The sequence below is a fragment of the Gossypium hirsutum genome, chromosome A11 (genome assembly GCF_007990345.1).
Source record: "Gossypium hirsutum isolate 1008001.06 chromosome A11, Gossypium_hirsutum_v2.1, whole genome shotgun sequence".
NCBI classification, from domain to species: domain Eukaryota; kingdom Viridiplantae; phylum Streptophyta; class Magnoliopsida; order Malvales; family Malvaceae; genus Gossypium; species Gossypium hirsutum.
This window is the reverse complement of record NC_053434.1, coordinates 89,074,431-89,088,385: the sequence shown is the minus strand read 5'-3', so window position 1 is coordinate 89,088,385 and position 13,955 is coordinate 89,074,431. Positions and strand designations below refer to the sequence as shown.

The 13,955-nt window shown below is 34.6% G+C and overlaps 1 protein-coding gene and 1 pseudogene across 2 annotated transcripts; one reads left to right on the top strand and one right to left on the bottom strand.

The window, feature by feature from the left end:
• Nucleotides 1-1,745: 1,745 nt before the first annotated feature.
• Nucleotides 1,746-8,526, bottom strand: LOC107890325 (probable ADP-ribosylation factor GTPase-activating protein AGD14; annotated as a pseudogene).
• Nucleotides 8,527-8,639: 113 nt separating this feature from the next.
• Nucleotides 8,640-12,948, top strand: LOC107890314 (protein GrpE). Of its 2 annotated transcripts, none has more exons than XM_016814784.2 (3): nucleotides 8,640-9,215; nucleotides 11,453-11,971; nucleotides 12,522-12,948. In XM_016814784.2, exons 1-3 carry the CDS (start codon nucleotides 8,964-8,966, stop codon nucleotides 12,777-12,779), a joined length of 1,029 nt encoding a protein of 342 aa, XP_016670273.1. In that variant the 5' UTR covers nucleotides 8,640-8,963; the 3' UTR covers nucleotides 12,780-12,948. The 2 variants fall into 2 exon arrangements, with proteins under 2 accessions (XP_016670273.1, XP_040938239.1); XM_041082305.1 differs by lacking the exon at nucleotides 12,522-12,948 and adding an exon at nucleotides 12,257-12,395 and having other exon boundaries at nucleotides 8,676-9,215.
• Nucleotides 12,949-13,955: the final 1,007 nt, after the last annotated feature.

Here is a 13,955-nt window from a genome sequence, read left to right as displayed (position 1 = left end):
TCGAGTGTTTCCTTCATACCACCTATGGATTCTTTGATCTTGGTCACCCGACCTTCCAAAGCCGACACAATATCCCTCGATTTGCTCTTTTTTCTTGAACCTCCCATTGGTCTCCATCAGGACATTTTGTTCGTTTCCTCCTTTCGTCATCTCAATCGACACCTTCGAACAGAGGCTCTTATACTAACTATTATAGGACTAGAACTTTCGTCTGGCAAATTACGTGGCCTTATTCGATTGTCTAGGTTCAAATATGCCTAAGTTAGCCTTACTCTTGAAAATTAAGAATTCTTGCAGAAATTCTTTAAGGCACTGAAGCAAAGTGAAAGCAAACTCTGCAAAAGGAAAAAGCTACAAATTGACAAAGAAAACCACAAAAAGAGAGTGCACACCAAGTGTTTAAGTAAATGCTCTAAAAAATATTCTGTTACTTTGAAGGTTTACAGCTGAGTGAATACAATTAAAAGGAAAGACCTCTATTTATATTTAACTCCTCTAAAACCAACAGTACAGATTGAGTTATATTGACTGTTGAGATTTGTGCCTATCTATCAAATGAGAGTCCTAAGGGATTTAAACTCTATGCATTTTTATCCCTTAACATTTACAATAATTACCTTGGTAACTCTAATTTTACTAGAGTGCTTCACTGGATCACCAAGGCTTCAAGTAGATAGACTTCTCCATGAGTTCCACAAATCAAGACAATTCATATGGGTCAAATTAAGGGTGTTCAAATGGTTAACCGAACTGAATTAGTATTAATTGAATTAATCGAACTTTTAATTCTTTAATCGTTAATCGAACCAAAATATTTTGGTTAAGTAGGTCGATTAACCCAATTAACTGAAATTTTTATATATATTTTATTAAAACAAGTATAAAACATATAAATAAATAAATTGATAATTCATTTGACTGAATTAACCAATTTAATCGAATTAGTAATAGCCTATTGCATATAATATATAATTTTATTTATTAAGTTCAATTAATTTGATTATTTACTCGATTTCGAACTAAATTAACCGTTCACCTAAATTCTAAAAAATTTTTAATTGACCTTCGACCAAACTAGATCAGTTAACTGATCGATTAACCAAATTAGATCAGTTAGGTAAATTAGTTCAATTTTAATCAAAATTTAAACACCCGTAAATCAAATGAGAACCATTTCATAAGTTAACTTCTATAAGATGTTTTGTATGCAATGATCACAAACTTTAATCCGCAACCCGTTACATATTCAAACCAAATAGGTGAACATTTGTTCAAAGAGTAACTTTTGCCACTACAATTTCAATTTGGTTTGGATGCCATTTGTCCCTCTCAATGGATGCATTACATTACGCGACACACCATCAAAATTTGCAGCATTGGCTAGATACAATTGATATTAAAAGCGACCAAGGGCATGGATTCTTCTCTTCGGTTGCTGCCCGAGGAAAACAACCCACACCACTTTCATTTTCCTTTACCTTCTCTTAACTGATTAGTTTTCCTTCATCTTTTCTTTATGGGTTAAATAGAAGTAATATTTTATAATTTCATTTCTCTTAACTTTTTCTTTTCTATCAAGAACCCCTAAAATTTATTTTCTTTTCATTTTCAACCACCTTCGCACCCTATCAACCATAATAATTTGTACTGAAACACAAGCAGCATATACACCCATGTTAGCCATGCTTTGCTCAAAACAACAGCAAAAACAGCAAACACAATGCAAGACATTGAAAGGCTTAAGATTTCAAGGACAAATTACATTACTTAAATTCTTTCCAGAGTCCAATACACAAAACGAAAAAGAAATTAATGTAAGGCAAAATATATAAGGATCCAGAGAAAAATAGTTCAACATTATACACATCTCCCCAAATTTGCAACAATGTAAAACAATAAAAAATATATATATATACAAACAAGAATCGCTTAGAAAGCCTATGGACCAGCACAAGTTTAATACAATCAAATCATATCTACCCCCAAGAAACTTATAAACCTATTTCCCCTGTCATTCCCCTTGCTGCACCACTGCCTCTAACATAACTCATAATGTATAAACAAGAGTAGATATAACACTAAAAGGAATTTTTCGGTCCAAGGCAACGTATTCTTATTTGCAAAGAAAAAACAGACTGACTTCTCAGTAGATTTAATTCTAATCCACCGAGACATTGGCTTATATTTTTGGCACCAAGAAACTATCACCAACTGCAAAAGAACTAAAAAATGCAACCTTTGCCTGTAGAATACAATGCAAAAGGATTTCCTCCGATGGAAGAAAAGGGCCCTTGGGTTGAGACATTCCTGCCAAAGTAGGAATCCCCTTTTAACTTCCATAAGCATAATATAATCAAACATGTTTACTTGAGAAAATTGTAATTGGCATAAATGTCATGCAACATATTTCTTCTCTAGCAGGCTAACTTAAGATTAAAAAATTCCAGGCAGATTCTTGATTACCTCTTTTCAATAAATATGAGGCTGCTGATATGGACTTTTTTCGACACAAAGTAAAACATCATTCCACAAGCAAAGATTAAGAACTTCAAACTTTAAAACAACAAGCCAAAACATCATAATTCTTGGAAAATGCAGAATATATAATATATAATGAAGTACATTGGGGAAACACAATAATGAATTATAAATTGATTATAACATAATAAAATAACTTACGATAATTGAGAACTTGGTGCTTGACCAGACATGAATACTGCTAAGCCACCTGTAGAAATGAACAAAAAAAATAAAACATCAAGAATCTACTTTAGGAAAACCTCATGGTCTGTTTCCAGGAAGCTTTTCCAAAGATCAGTTGCTCTGTTTTTCCTTGTTCTTTTTCCTTAGCGCATATCCAATAAGATCAGTTAGCCAACGTGAACTTAATAACTACTGCTAACTAATGGAAAAAACAACGACTACCTTCTGTTCCTGGGATATATGGGGTCGCTGGATTCTGAGGAAACCATGGTTGCGACACACCACCGAGAAAGGTAGATGACAACTGACCATTAGGAAGTGTAGTTTGCAATGAACTCATATCCAAAAACTGGAATATGCCATAAAACAGGAAGAACTTTGTTAGAATAATTTAAATATTGTCTGCCCTTCCCACAAGTAATATTCTCCAAATTAATGGAAAGCATGGACTAGAAAGGTAAAACATTATTGATCTCCTCCATCACAAGAAGGTGATTGCAAGCAGCTAAAGATTGGCATTTCCATCTACTAAAAACATTATTCATGTCCACTAGAATCCAGAAACTTACAGAATAGGTAGGTGAAATAACTAAAACAACAGCCAGTTTGTTTAGAAAATGCTCCAGATGCTCAGAAATGATTAAATTGAAGGAACAGCCTAACGAGATAATTGATATGAAATTTTCAATTGTCACCCTTTAGTTACAACATGGAAACTTAAATCACATTTGGGTTTAAACCTCACACATATTTAGATAATATTAATATTTAGGCAAACCATGAGAAGCAACATTAAAGCAAATTCATCAAAACAACTATGTTGATGTACATCTTCTCTTTTAACCATGAGAGAACACACAATGAATGTGTCCATTCTCCTCTCTGTCTCTAATAATCCTTAAAAGGGAGGCACATAGATAGTGTAACCTCCCATTCTCTACAAAACTTAAACCTTAGGCCTCAAAAAAGGGCAAGTTCTCAGCAAGACCAACCAAAATACAAAGTGAACATAAGCATGCTAATAATACAGAACAAATAACAGGAAATATTCCCTTTAAAAGAAATTGTAAGCAAACTGTACAATCCCAGTCAATAGAAAAGGGCATTAGCAAGGATAAAACAGAGAAACATTTTAACCTCATGTGAACATCAATCGATTCTATTGAAACAAATACATATAAAGATATTCAAGGATCAACATGCATGATATACCATATCACTTCGTTCCAGTTCAGAATCATAAGGAAGATCAAATGGGTTGGTTGATTTGCGACCAGCAGCATGCAACTGGTTCTCTCCCTGAAAAATTGAGGATGTTAAAAACCTAAAGAGATTAAAGAAGCACTCAGTTTTAATCCACAAAAGAATGATAAGAACTATTAAGTCAAAAGAACAAACCAAAGGTGGATTCACCATTGGCACATATGGTGGTGCCATGCCATCCCCATATAGTAGATTAGCTGTTTGGAAGCCATCATTATGAAGGCTCTGCAGGAGCATATATTTTAAACATAAATTGAAGAAAAGAAAAAATTTGGCATCATTATAAATAGAAGTAGCAAACCTCTGAAACTCCTACACCCAAATGTAGATCAGTGGTGGCCGAATGATTGTATGCTACTAGTGGTTCCAGAGAAAGTGATTCAGAAGAAACATTAAAAGCATTCCATGACTGCTAAAGATCATGGATCACTTATCCATACATTTGACTGGAGAAATATAGGACAAGTTGTGTCGGACAGCATAATTTGTTTCTTGTTCTTCACAAGACTGCAATAGGCTTACCTGAGTGCAGTTTGCAGCAGTGGAGGATCGACCATCATGCAACCCCTCTTGCCATTGACTAGACTTTACTGAAGAAGAAAGAGCACTAGAATTTTCAAATTGCGGACACTGCATGGTTGTGTTTAGTGATTGCAATTGGTCAAACTTCATGGACAAATCTCCATGACTGGGCATTACAGCAGGTGAAAGATTTTTGGTTACTGGACCAGACGCTGCATGCTGAGGAATATAAAACATTTGCCATTCTTCATTTTTAGGTACAGGTGACTCTGGCGATTTTCCGCCAAAATTTGCAGCTGGGGGCTGCTCAGAAATCTATGCAAATAGGTCTACAGATTGAATAGATGGTGAAGGTTGATATGAATTCCCATGTTGCATCAAAGAAGCCGCATGTTGAAATACATTCTCGGATGAAACTGGTGAGGTTGGAGGTAACTGAAACGAATATATAGGTGGAGAGGCAGAAGGGTTGCATGCATTAAAGAGATCCAGGCCACCATAATTCACAGGAACAGATGATTGGGAAAAACTAGATGCTTTATTATGATGGGAACCAACATTTTGTTCTGGCTCAGAGAAAACATCCAGTCCAATGTCTGAGTTACAGTACTTGACAGACATGGAATTTTTATCAATTGACCCAAAACTTCCCAAGGATTTAGTTCTCTACGTAAAGCAAAAATTCTGGTGTCAGTTACAAATGAGATGATAAACAGAACACACAATTAAGGTTCTAAAGCATACAAAGAGAAAGGTGCATTTGCTTGACTAATTTGCATCTCACACATTTAGTATCACTATGATCATTCCAACTTGTATTAACATACGTTCAATAAAGGAACACATTAAACACCTTAGCTAGATTCCATTCCAACCGTCATAAAGTTAGCAGAGCAACATTAGCACTCATTAGAAAGCCAATAGGATCTCCCAAATGTGCATATATTTATAGGTCTTTGCAAATTCACTGAGTATGCACATGAAGCAACTGATACAAAAACCATAATATACATGCCTGAAACTTTGAATAAATAGATCAAAAGAACAGTAAGTTCTGCTGGAATATTTTTGAAAATGGTATAGGCTACAGGATTTATCATGTAGATTTGATCTTTCTTCTTGATGTTAATAAGAATGCAAAGTAGCCCACACGGTGTTTATGGTAACAAAGCTCCTAAAGAACTGTATATTTCCAGACGTGGAAAATGACTTGAAAAGAATCAAAAGTCTGAGATACCTGACCTGTGGATGCGAAATCCCTGCAGCATCTTTCTTAGAATTTGGGTCCACAAATAAATTACTTGTTTGATGTCGTGCATCTTCACTTAAGATATCTGTTTGAGGTTGATAATTTGGGCTGCCAAATACAACTTCCTTCTGAAAGTTCGGTGACCCTGTACCAGATTTGAAAGTATCACCTCCACTGGATACAGAGTAGTCTGACACTCTAGGAGCAGAACCCTCATTTGCAAACCTGTCCTCAAAACTGTGATCACTTGAGTGGCCAGGACTATATATAAAACTAGAAGCTTTCCTCACGTAGAAGCCTCTATCTGAACCAGGCTTCCTAGAAAGCATGGCAGCAACTTGTTTTCCATAACGCCGATCTTCATATTGATAGTCATAAGGTGGACTTTCAGAATAAGAATGATAAGAACTTGGGCGCCTTCTATTATCTTCCTGATTTCCAAGGCTCTGCCAAATTCATTTAAGACGACTATATTTTAAACTACTGTTCTGGGATTTTGTGAATTGAACTCAAATAAAACTGTGAAATAAACATAGAACACCCATATCTAAAAATTGGCCAGTCTGTTTGTTTAGTAAGCACCAATATGAGCAGTGGCTCTTAAACAAAAATAGTATTCCAATTTTCTCTAAGAAAAACAGATAAAGCAAAAGTTCAACTTCGGACCACACCATCCACAACTAAAACCAGATTCTCTTCATTTTTTTAATTATGAAACAGGGTTTTAGGAAACATAGCCGAGCAGCAAAAACTTTTAATTTGAAAACTCACAACCACTGGATGATATACTAGCTAGGAAGAAACACCTGCATATCTCTTCGAGGCTTGTCAGATGTTTTTCCTCCAGCATATTTTCTGTCCACATAGACATTCTTTATGAACTCTCTGATTTTATTAGGATTGCTGCAGTAGGAAAAAAGTTATTAGAAAACCCAAAGTCCTTAAGATCATGCTAGGATGAAAGTGATATACAATATGTTCTGACCTGCTGTCTGGTAACCTGTGCTTCTGCATATCCCAATCTTTGAGATTTATATCTCTTGCATGCTGAAAATTGTAAAATGAAGACCATCTTATAACCATCACAGTAAGCATCCCACTTTTCCATGGATAACAACAAATGAAACACTAGTTCAAACCTGATTACCACCATTCTGAAGAGCTTCAACTTCTTGTGAAATGAACTTTGACATTGATACAGACTTTACACGATGAGTAAACTCACGACTGCAATACAATTTAACATAAACACAAATTACCACAAAGATGGGGCAAAAAAGGATAAAGATTCGAAAGACTTTACTTAGCATGATTCTGTTGGAGTTAAGGATAAAGACAAAGATGCAACCATCAACCAAATTTGAACAAATGATGAGATAAATCTTTAAGTTAAGGAGCTTAACATCATAAAAATGAGAAACGACAAAAGTTACAAAAACGTTTAAATTGCAAAAATCATAATTTATTGATGTATACAACTGATAAAGTTACATACTACCAAATACGTAAAGCTTCACAAAAGTGACTATTATTTATATGGGAAAATTGTGGATGCTTGAGAAACTAAAAGAAAATACTCACTGGATCCCACTGCAAGCCATGCAAACGAAAGTCCAAAAGTTTGTGCAAACATACTGAGGACCCTGAAATGATAGAACCAAAAATTAATATCAGATAAATGGAGGACATTAAAATGGAAAAAAAATAAAAAAGTTCAACACTGGATGCTCGAATAAAGTTAATTTAATCCATTCAAGTAATCCTGAAGAACCGGGTTAGCCTGATTTGAGCAGGAAAAAAAGGGTAAAAACTTGGAAGTTGAAATCTGTTAGTCTAAGTTAATTATAAAATGAAACGAAAAAGCAAATTTCAACACCCTTTTTAAAACATCTTATTTACCATCTTGACATTCATTACTAATAGTTGCGTTGTATTCATGAAATTCGAGAAACTCATTTTAAGAAACATTTTCTATAACCTCAAATCCACCTTCGTTTTTTTTCTTTTTTTCCTTTTTTTTTTTTTTACTTTCCCAGACTCCAAACAGAACTTGACTCACAACAATCAGCTAAAGTCATTTCTTACAAAATTAACCCCCCCCCAAAAAAAAAACACATTTCTAAAACCATTTACATAACCAGAAATCTCTATCCATTCTGCTTAACTCATCAACTAAAAACTAACTCTTCCAAGAGACTTTAAGTAACAAAAAAGAACAAATTTCAGAACCCATCTCTTTTTTTCATTTTTCCCACGCTTTGCCAGCATCCCTAGCACACCTTAACTATGAAACCTCCCCCCGACCCCACCTCACCACCTCATAAAATAAAATTTAAAAGAAAAGCTTGAAAAAAATTACCACGCTGTTACAGTTAATGCAACGACGATTAGGAGGCAGCTTCATGAGACCTCTTATTATCTTTTCGTTTCTTTCTTCTTCTTTTCTACTTCCCATTTCTCAATATAAGAAAATAATGATCTTCCAAAATTTAAAAAAAACCTCAAACAAACCCTAAAAAGCTTCAAAAAAACAATAATAAAAACCCAGCATGAATATTTTTTTGGTCGAAACCAAGGTAACCATCACCGATATCACCGGTAACAGTGACTATTCCCCTTGCTCTTCTAAGAGATATACGGCTGAACATAAAATATGCAGCATCCCCGATACTTTATTTTGCAGCATGCATCGGGGGAAACTGGAAATTTTAGAGGTTTGATTTTTGGGGGAATTTTTATTGTTTTTCCAAAAGAAAAAGGAAATGTTGATTGTTTTATACTCAGTTGTCTGTGATTGGGACAAGAACGCTCCGTGCCTTTCATTTTTTTTTTAATCAAAAATATTATTAAAAATATGAAAATTTAAAATTTAAATAATTTTATAACGCATATTGGATGGAATGGATATATTGCTCCTTCCACCAGATACAGGTGGAAGAAGAAATTTTATATTGGAAATATATTTCAAAAAATTTAGTCAGAGGATGTGGTGAAGATTTATTTATGTATTTAAATATAATTTTGAATAACTTTTTTAATATAGTTATTATCAATCAATTAAGCAACGGTCGCTAGGATCGGCTTAACAAACAATCATCCAACGGCCGAAATAAAACCTCAGCTTTTCTCTTTTATCTGTCTGTCTGTCACCCACCCTATTCTGCCTCTTCCTACATCTCCCTCTCTCTTTGTACCTCTTCGCATTCTCAAGATAGTTTCTTCTCCCATGGCTACTCTCATTAAGACGCTGCCGTTTAAGTCCCCTCCTCCTCTAACTCCACCTGCTACAACCTTTTCTTTAAACTCTTCGAAGCCCTTCCATGTCTGCTTCAAACAAAGACTTCCTCCTTCAAGCCGTCCCCTCCGCTTCAGCTTCACTCCCTCTCTTCGCTTCCTCAACTTGGTTCCTTTTGCTTCCACTGGAGGTGAAACTGACACTATTCATACCCAACAACAAGTTCAAGAACCCCAAATTGAGGTAACTTACAATGGCTCCCATTTTTTTCTGGGTGTGAATTTCTTGGCCTAGTTTATACGTTTATGTTATATTTCTTGAAAAATTGGTAATATCATGTATGGATATTTGAACTTAACGTTGAAGCTTGCTAGAAATGAGCAAAAAGATGGTAACTTGCTAATGTATATAATTTAGCTGTATCGAGGAATTTTCTTATCGAAAATCTTCAGTTCTTTGTAGCTTTATCGATTGGATATGCTTCACCAACTATAGACAGCCACTTTTCCTACATTTAGTAGTTATCATGAGCATTGTTAAGTTGTCCTACGTTTATTGTCCCACACCATGTTCAAATAGATATAAGACATAGTTTATCGAATGTTGGGGCAATCAACATTTTTTTTTTCTTTTTGTGGCTACTCGACACGGTATTGGCTAATGTCGTTCACTTTAGCATTTTCCGATTACCATTTACTAAATAGTTTAATGCACGGAAGCTTTTTGATATTTCTTGGCTATCATAGCTTTTCTATGATTAGGATTTAGGAGTGTTTAGAGGGATTTTTAATGGAATCCAATCAAATTATTTTAAAATTCACATGAAGGAGCAAATGAGCAATTTGTGTGGATTGAAAGGAATCAGTGAAACCTAGCAATGAACTAGGAGATTGTTCTCTTTTAGGCCATGGGGGTGAGGTCAAGCTGAAACTGATGAAGATTTGGTTGAAGGGAATCAGGACTTGAGTTTTAAGTGCATTGGTCTTTGTAACAATTATTGTGTAGTTTCTAGGCTTCTAGGCATGTTATATCCTGAATTTACAGTGGCCAACTTTATACTTGGTTCAATGCTATTCATCTTGAAAGTGAAACGTGGTGTGATAGAAATTTATAGCCAAATTTGGTGGTTGGCTCCTTTCTGGAGATGAATGTAACCTATCTTCAGTTGTTTGTGCCATAATGTCACAACTGAACTTTGATATATTAATTTCCTATTCCTATGTTGCCTATGCATACCTTTAGAAAACACTTATTACTTTGAACGCTTTGATGATAAGCTGTTTATTCTGTCCCCCTTGTAACCATATTACTTTGCTGTTACAATATCTTTATGTCTTGCAACTATAGGTTTCTATGTTAGGAAGTGTTAATTGATCTTCTATCCTTCGGGTTTTCTTTCTTTTCCTGGACTTTGTATTTACTTGTCTGGTAGAGAGTCTAAATACTTTGTCTCATAAAGCTTTAGTCTTTAACTTCTTTTCTTCCACACAAACAGAATATAATTGAGGTGTAGTCAGTTGGAATACTTTTCATTAAATGAGAACCAACGCCACCCCTTTGTAACTTATTGCTGTTGTAGGTGATCCATTGGAAGATACAGAAAAAGTGGGATGTAAATGCTAAAACCTTATTAACAGAATATAATTTTCCATTTCTTGTTTATCAATTACAACACGTCCTTTTATCATTATGTAAGTTTGCAAATTGCAATTCTGCTGAATAAAATTGTTGGCTTTAACCTCTTTTCTTTTATAACTGTAACTGTATATTAAGCCAGTAAACAACTTTAAGATCGTATTATTTGTATCACCTGGTATGTTTTAGGCTGCCAAAATGTTCAATATGCCAGATAAATAGATGTCCGATCACAAGCTTCTGTAGAATCCTCGAATGATGGAAGAGTGTTACTCAAATAGGCGACTACTATAACCTGTCATAGGAGTTTTTGCTGCTACTCCTTTCTAGATATTTCTATTCCATGATCTCTTTTTAGCCTAACTCATTTTACTATATTGATCCTTGAATCGAGTGGCTTGCACCTTCTTTTCTACTCAACGATACATATATATTTCTGGTTTTTAAAAAGTTGAGTCCTTAACACTTTTATTATTCTTCTTTTCTTATTGTTGATGAAATTTTATTTCAGTGTTAAAATATACAGCACATCCTAACTTGCTAGAAGGTTGATATCCCAACTTTTTCACAAATGCACCTTATTCTGACACGAAAGGAAAGTAATATCAGGTCGAGTATTTGACTTTAATATTTCCCGATCATTGTCATATAACATGATTCTCTAAGGTTGATTGATCGGGTTCTTTTAAGGTCGTGGGGTGCCTGGCACAAGGTTCAAAGATTGAGAGATTTTTCCATCTTTTTCTGTTCTTTTGCAATATTTTTCTTTACATAGATCTATTTTATTGTATTGTCACAGACATATGTGGCTGCATTTTTCATCCTGATGGATATATATGTAACAGGACTCTTCAGATGTTGATGTTGCTGCTGTAGACGATACTGCTGCAGATGAGAGCAGTGATGTTGAAGAAACATCTTCTTCAGCCATTTCATCATTGCTCCAATCATACAAAGAAGCTTTGGCAAGTAATGATGAGTCAAAAGTTGCTGATATAGAAGCATTGTTAAAGTCCATTGAAGATGAGAAAGTTGATCTTGAAAAGAAAATGGCTTCTTTGTCAGAAGAATTGTCAACAGAGAAGGATCGAGTTCTTAGGATTGGTGCGGACTTTGACAACTTTCGCAAGAGGACAGAGAGAGAACGCCTTTCTTTGGTAGCAAATGCCCAAGGAGAGGTTTTGGAAAATTTGTTGCCTGTTTTGGATAATTTTGAGCGAGCTAAAGCCCAAATTAAGGTCAAGACAGAGGGAGAAGAGAAGATCAATAACAGCTATCAAAGCATATACAAGCAGTTTATGGAGATTTTGGGTTCTCTGGGCGTTGAACCTGTGGACACAGTGGGAAATCCTTTTGATCCAATGGTGAGTTAGTACTTATTACTCTTTGCTGTCCCACCTTTCATGGATTTGATAAATAAGCCTCATTCAAATTTTCTCTTACCTTGCTCTTGTTCTCGTTATCAATGAGTTGTGGAGGCAGTTCATGAACAAATTGCGCTTCAAAGGCTGAATATGAAATAATCATTGAAGAGAATACAATTAACATTTTCTAGTTAATTTTCGAATGATGGACAGTACATTTGAATATTAGATGACTGGTTTCATTTTGGTTTGTTATTTGGCATAATGATTATTGGCTTAATGCAGGTGAAGTACCGAGTTGGCTCGTTATTCAGTCAAGTACTTGATGAGCTTTCTCGAATATTTAGATGAGTTTGTTCAGGTTTTGTGAAGACCTGGATACGCTTTTAGTGCAAACCAAGTCTTGATTGATTCGAGCTGACTCGGTGAGTTTATGAGTAATGATATTTTGTTATGAATATTAGATTTTAATTCAGGCATGAAAGCTTACATGTAACCTCCTTATGTCATTTAATAATTTTCTTACAAGTTTTTTGTCTCTCTTGTAAAGCTGCATGAAGCGATCATGCAGGAGGATTCCACTGAATTTGAAGAAGGTATCATTCTACAAGAATTTCAGAAGGGATTCAAGCTGGGAGACAGGCTGTTACGTCCGGCAATGGTAAAAGTATCGGCTGGTCCAGGGCCTTCAAAGCCTGAACAAGGAGAGTCATCAGAAAGTGCAGATGTAGGTGAAAGCAAGGAGACCAGTGAAACTGCTGAAAGCAGTGAAACTACCAAAACCCACCGGGAAGCAGAGTCGTCTTGAAGACTAGATAGAGATCCTGGATTCAGTTTTGTATAAGCAACACACGTTTACCTGTATTATTAGGGCTCAAATTTTGTTTGTGATTGTTGTGTGATATATTATTGTTACTTTTTCTTCATTTCTGGAGAAATTTATATTGAGATGAGGAAATAGCATGCCTTTGGGACAATTTGTGTGTATCTTTTTTTATACTTGCTTGCAAACTTGCCAATGGAGGAATTCCAAGTTCAAGGCAGTGAATCCATATGCACTGAGCCCACTTTTAGCAAATTTATTTATTTGTCAAAACTTGCTTGGTCAACAATTTGGAGAGTTTGCTTTAAGGGAAGAAGGGAGTGAAAACAGGAAGCGGTTGATAGAGAAGATAGTCAAATTAGTAGATTTCTTTGGGAAAGAAGCCCGTTTATGTTTATGAAGTAAGAAAATTTGAGATATTAGATGATATTTGAATTTTTTTAAAATTTTAAATTTTTAAGCGGTTGATAGAGAAGATAGTCAAATTAGTAGATTTCTTTGGGAAAGAAGCCCGTTTATGTTTATGAAGTAAGAAAATTTGAGATATTAGATGATATTTGAATTTTTTTTAAATTTTAAATTTTAAAAATTGAAAATTGTAATATATAAATAATGTTAATTTGTGAGATTTAGATTGTGTTTTTAATCAAACTAGTTTTATGATCTAAATAATCAACACAGCAATAAAGAATTTAAAATATATACATAATTAATATTGTCAATACTTAATAAAATAACACAATTTATATAATTTAGAAATTTCTGAATCATTCTATAGTAAAATAATTATATATAACACCACCAACCTAACCCAATCACCAAATCTGAATACATGATCTCACGTTACCTTGCTAAAACAACTTAGTCTAACTTTGTTTATTTTCTTAATAATTAAATCAAATAATGTGACATGTAATTTAAAATCAATATATACCAATGAATGCACATTCAAAAGATTAAATGGACCCTCTCAAAATGACTCGAGGTTGTACTAGGTCTAATATGGAGTCAGGATACGAATCCTAACTCAAATAATCAAAATTGAATAGTGCGTCTTGAGACATTAAAGTCATCTCTCAAGATAGACCCTATTTTCAACCTCTAACTTCGAAGTTGGTTGTCTTGAGACATTAGGGTTCTTGCCTCTAGACAAGTCTCAAG

Coding starts and splice junctions, on each gene's coding strand:
- LOC107890314 (XM_016814784.2), top strand. CDS start 8,964: ATGGCTACTCTCATTAAGACGCTGCCGTTTAAGTCCCCTCCTCCTCTA. Junction 9,216..11,452: donor TTCAAGAACCCCAAATTGAG/GTAACTTACAAT, acceptor TATATGTAACAG/GACTCTTCAGATGTTGATGT. Junction 11,972..12,521: donor GAAATCCTTTTGATCCAATG/GTGAGTTAGTAC, acceptor TCTCTTGTAAAG/CTGCATGAAGCGATCATGCA.